Here is a 12,593-nt window from a genome sequence, read left to right on the forward strand (position 1 = left end):
TGGTGAAACCTTATCTCTACTAAAAAATACAAAGTTAGCCGGGCGTGGTGGCCCATGCCTGTAATCTCAGCTACTCAGGAGGCTGAGGCAGGGGAATCGCTTGAGCCCGGGAGGTGTAGGTTGCAGTGAACCGAGATCACGCCATTGCACCCCAGCCTGGGAAAAAAGAGTGAAACTCCGTCTCAAAATAATAATAATGATAATTAAGAAACAGCAAGGTGTGGGGTGTGCAGTGCTACCCACACAAAACAGGAGAGAAGAGCCGGGGAGCAGGCTTCAAGTTCTAAGCATGGCAGCCAAGAAGGATGTCATTTAAACCCTCACAGCCACTCTGGCAGCGACAATCTGTGACTTGGCCCCAGTTTTCAGATGAGGAAACTGAGGTACGGGCCCTAAGGCAGCTTGCGAGAGCCCTGCAGCGGGAAATGGCAAAGCTGGATTCGCAGCCCAGGCAGGCTGGTGCCAGAGGGCTTTTGGGGGTTGGAGGGTGCAGTAGAATCCAGGTGGAATGCGGGAACTGGACGGGGTTTCGCCACTTAAAGGGACTGTTATTTTAACTGTGTGCGGGACAAAGCGTTCTCCTCCTCCCTTATGGCAAAGGCCAGGCTGGCTCATTCAGAGGTCACTGGTTCCTCCTCCAGAGACTGAGCCCCAGGGATGGGGGTCTGGCTAGGGGGAGGTGGCTGGGAGGGAGCGCCACCCTAGGCCCCCTGGCAGGCCGCCCAGCAGGGGCCCTTTAAGGCTGGCCATGAGGCAGGCAGCGTGACACCCGCCCAGTGTGCAAGTTCATTCATCACAGGCCCCTGCTGACTCACGCTTATGAAAGTGATTTTCCTGGCCCCGCCCACCGCCTGCGCCGCCTCCTCCCTCCCCGTGAAATACCCTCACTTCCCTCTGGCCTCTCAGAGCCTCTTGGATCCCCACAGGGTAATGGGTGTCCCGATCTCGCGGGGGACTCTGTGATCCGTGATCCCCTGACCCTCCTAGTGCACAGCTTGGCCGGGCTCACTGGGCTGCTGCACCACTGCCTGTCAGGTGAGTGTCCGGGGCCAGATTCCGGGGGAGGGAATCAGGCACATCCCAGGCACCAGTGGCAAGCCCAGCTGGACCGGAGGGTCTGCAGAGCCCTGGCGCCAGGCAGGGATCCCGGGTGGTCCTGAGTGGAGGCCCTCCCCTGGGTTCTCTGGAGCCCGGCAGGATTCTGCCCTACCCTAGGTTCCTCCCAGATCCTCAGCTGTGTCCCTGTCCAGGTGCCTGGTACCCTCAGCCGAGAGCTGAAGCGGCCACAGTCCCAGGGTACTCTGGCCCACGTGACCGCCGCTCCTAGCAGGAAAGAGGGGTGTGGCCAGCCCGGGCTTACTGCCTAGCTGTTCCAAGGCCACTGGGTCGGGCAGCCAGGCTGGGTGCCCTCTGGGTTTCTGCTTCTCCTGCTCAGGAGGGACAGAGCCCGTGGGTGCCCATGAACAGACCCCACCCCCGGAGGTCCCAGCGACTTAGCTTCTCTCAGGAGGCTCAAGAGTGGGGCGGGTTGGGAGGGCGGCCCCTGGGAGGCTGGGAAGCTGCAGGAGATCCTGGGCTCCAGGTGTGCGGCACTGGGGTGAGGGCTCATCTGTGATAAATGGCAGGTGCCGCTTGCACGGACAGACCACCCCCTCACACTTTAGCCCCCCCAGGGCTTCATGTCACTTTCTTGGTCTCCCTGTAGTCAGCTGTTTTACTGGAGGGGTCTTGGCAGAACTAAGATTTCTCACATGGCTGTGGTCTTGGACCCTCCTAGGTGACCTGGGGCAAGACGCCCACTCCTCCTGACCCGCGTTTCTTCCTCTGCACAATGGTGATAAGAACACCCACCTCTTGGGGTGTCTTCAAAGGCAAATGAGTAAATGGCCACTAGAGGTGCCAAAGAAATGCAGACATACAGGTGTCCCAGAGTCTCAGAGCAGTTTGCAGCTTTAACAACCTCAGAAGTACAAATGCTGCACACTTGAAAGAAAAGTCAGTCGAAGGTGCAAATGTTTTCATTTCTTTTATCCTGTTTGCCTTTGTGAAATTTGAAACATCAATTTTTAATGTTAACTTCTTTCCATCAACATCTGCCATCTTCAATTAAAGGGACTTAAAAAGATAACATTAAAAATTGATTCTTCCAACTCCATAAAACTAAAAAGCACAAAAGGAATTGAAATGAAACTTTTGAACGCTCTTTTGTAAGTTGGCAGCATATTTGTCCGAGGTCGTGAGTGACAGCATCAAGCTGCTTCGGACTTTGGGGCGTCCTGTGTCACTCTGCAGAGGAAGTGACTTCTCAGGTCCAGCCCCTGGGTGGTGACCTCATGTATGTGGTATCCAGAAGCTTCTAGTCAAGTGCCTGAGGACAGTCCCAGGAGGGAGCCCTGGACTTGGAGCCCCAAAGCCCTGGTGGTAAATCAGTGTCCTCTGCTGCCTGCAAAGGGTGAGAAGGGGCAGCCAGTTCTGATTCCTCATTGGCCAACAGGGGCTCCTGCAAGTGCCTTTCTTGGGGTGGTGGGAAAATCCGAAAGAACAAAGGAGGGGCAGGGCATGGCCCAGGGCGGGCGCACTGGGGCAGATGGAGCAGGTTGGCTCACTCGTTTGGTGAAGGGGCTGGGGTGCCTGGGGGTGTCAGCCACGGGGATCAAATATCAGTTCCATCGCCCACAGGCTCTATAGCCTCAGGGCATGGCTTCACCTCTCCTAGCCTCAGTCTCCTCATCTGCAAAGTGGGTTGCTAGGAGGAGCCCTTTACTAGGAGGTCCCATGCTCCCCAGTGGCTGCTGTTCCCGGGGACCATGATGAGGACTGAGGGGCCCGGAGCCATTCAAGGGTACCGGGAGAAAGCCAGAGAAAAGTACCAGGAGCAAGCCAGAGAAAGTGCTCTGGGACCCGCAGTCCTGTTCTCCAAGGCCTCTGGGTATACCCAGCGCCCAGGGTCAATGAGAAATGATCCCTTCCCAGCCAGAACACCAGGTCATCAGCTGTCCCTCTGCCTCCCCACCTGCCACTAGCGCTGCGACAGAGCAGTGGGGGACCCTGGAACAGACACTGCACGTTCCACCCGGCAAAGGGGTCTCAGCAGGAGCTGTCACAGCACTTGGGGCACAGAGAAGGCTCTGGAGCAGGGCGGCCTGGTCTCTGATCCAGCCCAGCCTGCAAGAGGTGGTTCAACCACCTTGCAAACTATAAAGGGCTGTGAGAAACTCTCTGGCTCTCCAAGTACGTACAACAACCCGATTAAATAAGGATTCAATTTGTTAACATGTATTAAGTGTTGAGATCATGCCTGGCGCCCAGCCCACTCCACAGAAGTACGGAAATGTCAGCCACACGCTGTCTTTGTTATTCTCGTGACTACTATTATTATAATTGGTGGCGGCGTCACCCTGAGATCCCCTCCCCAGGCAGGCAGCCTGGGGTCTTCTAGGGAGCTGAGCATGAAGAGGCCATGTGGTCCCTGGTGACTGCAGGATGTCACCTTCCTTCTCTCTGGAAAGGGAGGAGGAGGTCTTTGGTGCTGGGCACACGGGCTTGCCTAGACAGGACACGGAGGCTGTCCCTGGCCCCCACGCCAGCAGAGGCAAGAAAGGCTATGCTCAAGGGAGCAGAGAGCACCCACACAGGGGTCCCTGACAGACCCCTTCCCCACTGGGCACATCCTCACCCTCGGAGCCTCCTTCTCCTCACCTGTAAGACAGAGGTGACAGGGCTCACCTCTCAAGGCTGCTGAGCGGGCTGGATGCTACTGCTTAGATGCAACCTCCTTGCAAACTGTAGAGTGCTGTGAGAAGGTCAGTTGTTGTCACTGTGGGGGCGACACATAGGTCCTCTCAGTGGCCCATCTGTATGGCAGTTTCTCATCCATCTCCTCGGGACCTGCCCGGAGGTGGACGATGGTGTTTCTGTCACCCCGCACACATCAGAGGCCACACACTGGTCTTAGCTGTGTTTGGTTGGCCTGTTAAGGATCTTCCAAAACTGTGCGTTCTTTCATTGCCCACTTCTTCAAATCAGATCATTCACATAGAAATCCAGATTCCCACTTTCTCTGGAAGAATTCTGGAGGCAGGTGACCCTGGGCCCCCACCCCTGCCCACTCTGGGTGGTCCAAGCCCTGTGCCCGCCCACTTGAGTGTGACACCTGGATGAGCCCTGGATCTCCACGAGGGACAGGCCGAGTAGCATGGGTGGTGGCACTGGCAGGGCCTTGGCACCAGTGAGCCCTGGGTTTCAAAGCCAGCTGCGTGACACTGAGAAGCTTGTGCAACCTCTCTCTGAGCCCGGTTTACACATCTGTGAAATGGGACATTAACCAGGACTGCACAGGGTCAGTGTGAGGCGGATATGAGAAAAAGCATGTCAAATACCCGGTACAGAGTAAGTGCCAAATGCTCACCATCCCTGTGCCCACAAGGGTGTTGCCTTGTGGCCCTCAGGATGGCAGCATGTGGCCTCACCAGGATGGCAGCATGTGGCCCTTGGGTGAGGCTGGTGTCCGCTGTTAGCTGGTGTGGGGGAGAAGGTAGGTCTGATGCCCCTCTGGGCACCGGCAGCTCTAGGACCAGCACTTGGGTCCCTTTGAGCGATTTGGGCCTGGGGCCAGCAGAGGGCGCGGCTGTCCCAGAGATGGCAGGTTCACCAGCACGTCCCCAAACCTGGCCATTGCTTCCATTTCCCCAAGTCCAGCCCAGCCCATGGGGCAGGCCACAACACTGGCCCTTTCCCCGTGGCAAATTCACTCCAGGCAGGTGCTTCCTGTCTGTGATCCTGCTGTGTCCCTCAACCACCCTAGGAGGTAGGGACTCATTGCTTCCATTTTACAGACGAGGAAACTGAGACCCAGAGAGGCCCAGGAATGGGATAGGAAGCAACTTGCCAGGGCTGGATGACGACTCCAAAGTCCACCAGGCCACACTGGGACTCGAGGACTGTGGCCCACAGAAGGGCCTGGCACGGCTTGTTCCTGGGTTGGGCAGGAATGGCCTCTCAGGAAGACAGATAATGAGTTTCGGGGACTGTTACTGCCCCAGTGAGATGGGAGAGTAGAGTGAGGCTCGGAGGGACAGTGGCTGCCTGGGGCGACCAGGCCTGAGGAGGGGAGGGCACATTCTGCATGACTGGGGAGCGGTGGGGCAAACGGCCTGTTTGGAGCAGAGGCTGTGTGAGAGCAAGAAGGGAGTCCCGTCAGATATGCCTCATGGGGACCCCGGACCAGACCCTAAGGGCCACAGGACGCCACCCTAGCTGGGAGGTGAAGTGGCTGTGTGGACACCCAGGCCTCACCCAAATGGACTCTTCCTTCCCTTCTCCCCCACTCCAGGTCTGCTGCCAGCCCTAAGCCCCCCACCAGCCATGAGCTCCTCCGGAAAGGACCACCTCGGTGCCAGCAGCTCAGAGCCCCTCCCAGTCATCATTGTGGGTGAGTGTCAGGCCCCAGCCGGAGAGGGGCTCCGCTGAGCCTTCCGGGTATCCCCCAGGTCTGAGGGCAGGAGCTGGACAAGTCCAGGCCTGGCCTCTTTTTTTGTATTTGGGGTTTATTATTTATTTATTTATTTATTTATTTATTTATTTATTTTTGAGACAAATTCTCACTCTGTCGCCCAGGCTGGAGTGCAGTAGTGCAATCTTGGTTCACTGCAACCTCTTCCTCCCGGGCTCAAGCGATTCTCCTGCCTCAGCCTCCCAAGTAGCTGGGATTACAGGTGCCCACCACCATGCCCAGCTAACTTTTCTATTTTTAATAGAGATGGAGTTTCGCCATGTTGGCCAGGCTGGTCTCGAACTCCTGACCTCAAGTTATCTTCCTGCCTCAGCCTCCCAAAGTGCTGGGATTATAGGTGTGAACCACCATGCCTGGCCCAGGCCTGGCCTCTTTACAGTGGTCTTTAAATTAAGCCATTGAGCGTTTACTATGTGGCCAGTGCTAGGCTTAGCAGTTTATAAACTATCATTCCTTTTCACACTTCCGAGAACCCAGGGGTCTAGAACACACCCATCAGCTGGAGGCGACCCGGCGTGGTGCAGGGAGGCCTGGTCCTGAGCCCACACTGGTCCCATGACTAACCTGTGCCCAGCACTGTGCTAGGTGCCCACACGAGAGGACACACAGCAGCGGCTTATGATTCCTGTCCTCTGTCTGCAAAAAATGGGGACAGATGACCTCTAGTATGCAGGCATCTAATTAAGCCACATGAGATGGTCATTTCTGTAAGGCAAAAGCAGATGGGTGCCTGTGATTTCATATGGTTCCTCCTGGTATCCTACATATGAGTAATATTCCAAATCAGACGAGATAAGAAGAGGGGAAAGGACAGATAAAAAGAGAAGTGCTATCACAGGGCTGTGCCTGGTGAATTGCCCAGGAAGCGCCACAGATGGCGGCGCAGTTCTTCAGACGTGCAAGCAGCAGACCCAACAGGTGGCTCAGCACCCCTGAGCGCCCACGAGCACCCACCACTCAAGTTCGCCCCCAGGCCACGTAGCAATCTGTGCTACATTCACTCATCCATCTGACCTAGTTCTTAGCAATCTCAGAATCTCAGTCGTGTTGTCAGACGTTCCCGCTGTCTGGGTTTTAATCCCGGCTCGTCTACCTTCCAGCCGTGTGACCACAGGCAAATAACTTAACCTCTCTGTGCCCATTTCCTCAAGTATAAAAGGAGGAAAAGAGTGGCACTAACCTCGCTAAAGCTGTTGTGAGGCTGTTGTGAAAGCTCTCAGTACAATTCCTGGCACATAGTAAGCTCTCAGCAGTTGTTCATTCCTTCTTTTTAAAATTATTATTAGGCACAGTGTCTGGCACAGGCTAAAGGCTTAATAAATATTTTATTTTTATGAATGAGGGATAAGTGAATGAAGGCGCCACATCTAGATCAAAGCCCTCCACAGTAGTGTCCCCCACCTGAAAAGGCCACCCCCTTTAACCTCCACCCTCTCTCCCCAGGTAACGGCCCCTCTGGTATCTGCCTGTCCTACCTGCTCTCCGGCTACACCCCATACGTGAAGCCAGATGCCGTCCACCCACACCCCCTGCTGCAGAGGAAGCTCACCGAGGCCCCGGGGGTCTCCATCCTGGACCAGGTGGGTCAGCCTGGGGCCAGAGCTCTGGGTAGGACACACCCGCCCTTGGAAAACTACCACAGCTTTCCCAGGGAAAAACAAGAGTGTGTGTTTGCTGGAAACACGACTAAACACAGAATTCGAGAGTCCACAAAGTCAGCCACGGGGATCGTGAAAGAGAAATCGGAGACCCACAAATGCCACATGGTCTAGGGCTCACTATGCCCTAGACCCGTGGTTCTCAAGGAGGGGATGATTTTTCTCCTCAGGGGGCACCTGGCAATGTCTGGAGACAATTTGGGTTGTCATGGCAGGGTGGCGGTACTACCAAATCCAGCAGGGTGGACGCCAGGGATGCTGGCAAATGTCCAACACTGCACAGGACGACGAGGGTGGTGAGATTGAAATATCTGCAGTGGAGTTTCTCAACCTTTTCCCCACTGACATTTGGATGACTTTGTTCTAGCTACAAAGAATGATCTGGCTCAAATGTCAGTGCGGTGAACGTTGAGAAGCTCCACCACAGATATTTCAGTCCCACTACCTCCTGCGCACAAGGGTTTGCAAATCCTCCCTCCGTACCCCTTGTCTTCCACTGTGCCCCTCCACGACCTCCCCTTGTCGACCTCCCTCATCAGGCAGCGTACATCCTCCTGTTCCCTTCCCGCCCTTGAGTTGGAGATGAGGAAATAGGTCTTGACAATTTGATCTAGATCAGCATTTTTCAAACTGCTCTCTATAGAATACTAGTTCCTCAGTATAATATACAGAGAAAAATGTCCACACTCCAGTAAAACAGGGACACACTGGGTTTGACAAAATTAAACAGGTAAATGATGGCTGCAGGACTTGTCAGAGCCTTTAATGTACCCATCTGTGTTATCTGCTGTTAAGAGGCAGCACCTCCCAAGCTGATCTGACCATGCTGATATTAGGGTAGGGATGTAGGACCAGGCAATCGCTCCAGTCTCATCTAAGCTTGCCCATTTGGTCTGTACTCTGGGGCCCTTGGCCTCCTAGAAAGACCTCAAAATGAGAGCTTCAAACCGCCCCCAGTGTGCGCATCTCTCTGAGACCCTCCAGTGCCAGGGAAATGGCCCGGCCCCAGTCCCCACATTCCTGCCCAGCCTGAGGCTCTGGGAAGACGACCCCGCCCTCCTCCAGCAGCCCCTCTGACCTATGCCCCCCTCCAGGACCTGGACTACCTGTCCGAAGGCCTCGAAGGCCGATCCCAAAGCCCCGTGGCCCTGCTCTTTGATGCCCTTCTGCGCCCGGACACAGACTTTGGGGGAAACATGAAGTCAGTCCTCACCTGGAAGCACCGGAAGGAGCACGCCATCCCCCACGTGGTTCTGGGCCGGAACCTCCCCGGGGGAGCCTGGCACGTGAGTGCGGCAGCGAGGGCATTTCCTGTGGGGGGCTCTCTCCCCTGTTCTCCCCACTTGGGGCTGGGACTCTGGCATCTCCCTTTCCTCATTCTCCACCCCCCAACCCTGCCTCTCCCTCCTCCCTCTACCCAGCCCCAGCAAAGGCCTCCCATGCCCTCTAGCCCCAAATGGGTTCAGGTGAGCAGAGGCCTGGACCAAAGGGTTCCTTTCCCTGCAGTCCATCGAAGGCTCCATGGTGACCCTGAGCCAAGGCCAGTGGATGGGGCTCCCGGACCTGGAGGTCAAGGACTGGATGCAGAAGAAGCGAAGGTGAGGCCGGCCCGGAACGCCTTGGGGGACACGGAAGGTTGGGCCTGTCAACCCAGAAAATCTGAGACAGGGCTCAGTTAATTTAGAAAGTTTATTTTTCCAAGGTTGAGGATGCGCCCGTGACAGCCTCAGGAAGTCCTAATGACATGTGCCCAAGGTGATCAGGCACAGCTTGGTTTTATACATTTTAGGGAGACATGAGACATCAATCAATATTTGTAAGAAGTACATTGGTTCGGTCTGGAAAGGTGGGCCAGCTTGAAGCAAAGGCAGGAAGTGGGGAGGGGGCTTCCCGGTCACAGGTAGGTGAGAGATAAACAGTTGCATTCTTTTGAGGTTCTGATGAGCCTCTCCAAATGAAGCGATCAGATACGCATCTATCTCAGTGAGCAGAGGGGTGACTTTGAATGGAATGGGAGGCAGGCTGGCCCTCAGCAGTTCTCAGCTTGACTTTTCCCTTTAGCTTAGTGATTTGGGGGATTTCACAGGCCCCCCACAGTGAGCCCTGGAGCCAGAGGTACAGGGGCTTCAGAGTGCATCTGGTCTGTCTTCCTCTTCTTCCAGAGGGAGAAACTGAGGCTCAGATAGGGAAAGAACTTGTCCACCCCACATGAGGGTGAGCAGCAGAGCTGGGCTCGCCCAAGGACTCCCTGTCCCGGGCAAGCGGCAAACCACCCTGTCACATGGCCCCCAACTGGGCCTCCCTGTAGTGCCACAGCCTCTAAGGAGGGGGTAACACCTGGCCCCTGAGCCCCACGCCCTGCCCCGTGCCTCTGGCACAGGTCCCCCAGTCCTTGTGGTCTCCCTTCAGCCCCTCCCTCTATTCTGAGCCTGGCCTAGAACAATCTTTCTGGGTCAGCTAATAGGGTGACTTTCTTTTTTCTTTTCTTTTTTTTTTTTTTAATGCTTTTGCTACAGGTGAGTTTCATCCTTAACCATGAGCCCACAAGTTGGGTAAATTAACTCACCTAAGGTCACGCAGGTTATTGGAAATGCAGAAGGAAAACAGCTCACCCCAAACCCACACTTCTCCCTGCCCTTTCACTCCTGGGGTATTTTCTCCCCATCTGGCTTCCTGCCCCATCATGGCCACCCTAGAGAAATGATTTGTGAACCCTGAATATTTGAGACGGGTCTCAGTTAATTTAGGAAGTTTTGTTTGTTTGTTTGTTTTTAATGAAGTCTCGCTCTGTCGCCCAGGCTGGAGTGCAGTGGCGCGATCTCAGCTCACTGCAAGCTCTGCCTCCCAGGTTCACGCCATTCTCCTGCCTCAGCCTCCCGAGTAGCTGGAGGGAGGCGGCGTGATCTCAGCTCACTGCGAGCTCTGCCTCCCAGGTTCACACCATTCTCCTGCCTCAGCCTCCCGAGTAGCTGGGACTACAGGCGCCCGCCACCGCGCCCAGCTAAATTGTTTTTTTGTATTTTTAGTAGAGACGGGATTTCACCACCTTAGCCAGGATGGTCTCGATCTCCTGACCTCGTGATCTGCCCGCCTCGGCCTCCCAAAGTGCTAGGATTACAGGCGTGAGCCACCACGCCCGGCTAATTTAGAAAGTTTAATTGCCAAGGTTGAGGACGCACAACCATGACACAGCCTCAGGAGGTCCTGATAACATGTACCAAAGTGGTCGGGGCACAGCCTGGCTGTATACGTTAGGGAGACTTGAGACATCAATCACTACATGTAAGATGGACATTGGTTCTGTCCAGAGGCGGGACAACTCCAGCAGGGAGGGCGTTTCCAGGTCTCAGACAGGTGAGAGACAAACGGTTGCATTCTTTTGAGTTTCTGATAAGCCTTTCCAAAGGAGGCAATCAGATGTGCATTTATCTCAGTGAGCAGAGGGAAGACTTTCAGTAGGATGGGAGGCAGCTTTGCCCTACGCAGTTCCCTGCTTGACTTTTCCTTTAACTTAGTGATTTGAGGGCCCCAGGATTGATTTTCCTCTCACAGTTTAAATCACTGAATAAAGGAGTTCCAGTCCCTGCTCCTCCTGGGGTGCGTCCACTCAATGAGAAGCTGCCCCAGCGCAGATACCTGGGTGCAGTCTGCCTCTCGGGAAGCCCTACTTCCTCCGCCCCCAGGGCTGTGACCAGGCCTGTGTCCCCAGCGGCAGGCACTCCAGGCGTCCCCCTCCAGGCCTCACTATCTCTTTGATGCAAAGACTCTTCTGCATGTTTGGCAGGAAGACTTCCAGGTTTGTGTAGCTATGTGTTAGTAGACAGCCAGAAACTTAGATTTCGCTTGTAAGCACAGCCTCTTATAGGCTCCTTTTGCATTTTCACATTGTATCCCAAGCATTTCATGTGGTGAAGTCACAGGGTTCAAAACCATCCTTTTACATGGCCTGACAATATTCCCAAAGGCGAGAGAGCACCCCCAGCCCAGCAAATCTTCCCCGAATGCTTATTATGTGCCAGGCCTTGGGCTTAGATGTCAGAGCACAAAACCACTGCAGACACACCCCCTGCCCTCACGGCACTGGCAAGGTTACCCAGCCCCTGCCAGCCCTGGAGCGTTCATTCTTTCCATTGTGTCATTATTATAAATAACTCTGCACAGAACATGCTCTTGGGACCGTTCTGTATCACAATCTTTACAAAAACTGAGAAAAGAAGAAGGACTGCCCACAGAGATAAATTCCAGGGTCGCAGACGGGCTGCGCTGGGTTGACTGGCACGGCCTTGGGGGTCCATTGTCAGCTCCTGCTACGTGTAGCCGGACGGCAGGTGGCACAGGATTCTCCCCTATGGGAGTTCATCTTGAGCCATGAGCCCACAAGCTGGGTAAATTAACTCATCTAAGGTCACACAGTGAGATACAGGAAGGTGCTAGGATGATGCAAAGCCTGTCATTCAACCCCCACAAGAATGGGCCTGCAGTCACTGCCCCTGGAAAGAGTGACAATCAGAACAACAACAACAATAATAAAATACCTCCTGCTGCCGCGTGGGCTGGGAACGATGGTGAGTGCATCACGTGGGAGTCTTTAAATCAACTTTAAATCAACTTTTTGACTACATATAAGCCGGGTGCGGTGGCGCAAGCCTGTAATCCCAGCACTTTGGGAGGCCGAGGCCGGTGGATCACTTGAGGTCAAGAGTTCGAGACCATCCTGGCCAACACGGCAAAACTCCTTCTCTAATAAAAATACAAAAATTAGCCAGGCGTGGTGCTGCACGCCTGTAGGCCCAGCTACTCAGGAGGCTGAGGCATGGGAATCACTTGAGCCCGGGAGGCAGGGGCTGCAGTGAGCTGAGATCACACCACGGCACTCCAGCCTGGGCAGCAGAGTGAGACTCCGTCTCAAAAAATAATAAAATAAAATAAAATAAATTGGCTACATATAGAAAAGTACGTAACTCCTGTGAGTACAGGTTGATGAAATTTCTCAAGGTAAGCACAGAGAATCAAGAAGCAGACCCCCTCCCAGAAGCCCCCATGCCCTTTCTGATCAGGACCCCCTTCCCCATCCCCGGAGGTAACCCCTCTCTTGACATCCAACTCCATAGATGAGTTCTGCCTGTTTCTGAACTCTATAAAAATGGAATCATACCATATTTAATCCTTTGAGGTGACAATCATGGTGACCTATCCTTGCATGGCACTTACTTCCAGTCAGGTTCCATCCTAAGCACTTTGTTTTTGTCAGCTCACCAAATCCTTTCCACGACCTCACGAAATAGGTCCTGCCACCAACATCTTCCTCATTTTGCAAACTGGGGAAACAGACACAGCTCCCTGATGGCAGAGTCGGGATTCGAGCCCAGGCAGTGTGGCTCTGGAGGCTGCACTCTGAACCCCGCCCTACACCACCTCTCCTG

The 12,593-nt window shown here is 54.6% G+C and overlaps 1 protein-coding gene across 3 annotated transcripts in view; it reads left to right on the forward strand.

Moving 5' to 3' along the window:
* The window catches only part of OSGIN1 (oxidative stress induced growth inhibitor 1), a 35,257-nt gene that overhangs the window by 21,196 nt on the left and 1,468 nt on the right, over positions 1-12,593 (forward strand). For 2 of the 3 annotated variants that reach the window (XM_054534198.1, XM_054534197.1), the window contains 4 exons: positions 5,333-5,431; positions 6,956-7,092; positions 8,265-8,456; positions 8,677-8,768. In XM_054534198.1, the coding sequence (XP_054390173.1) occupies positions 5,365-5,431; positions 6,956-7,092; positions 8,265-8,456; positions 8,677-8,768 (488 nt within the window). In that variant the 5' untranslated portion in view covers positions 5,333-5,364. Of the gene's footprint in view, positions 1-926; positions 1,036-5,332; positions 5,432-6,955; positions 7,093-8,264; positions 8,457-8,676; positions 8,769-12,593 lie in introns of all 3 variants that reach the window. The other variant, XM_003778671.4, reaches the window with a different exon arrangement.

This window comes from Pongo abelii, chromosome 18 (genome assembly GCF_028885655.2).
Source record: "Pongo abelii isolate AG06213 chromosome 18, NHGRI_mPonAbe1-v2.0_pri, whole genome shotgun sequence".
Lineage (NCBI taxonomy): Eukaryota > Metazoa > Chordata > Mammalia > Primates > Hominidae > Pongo > Pongo abelii.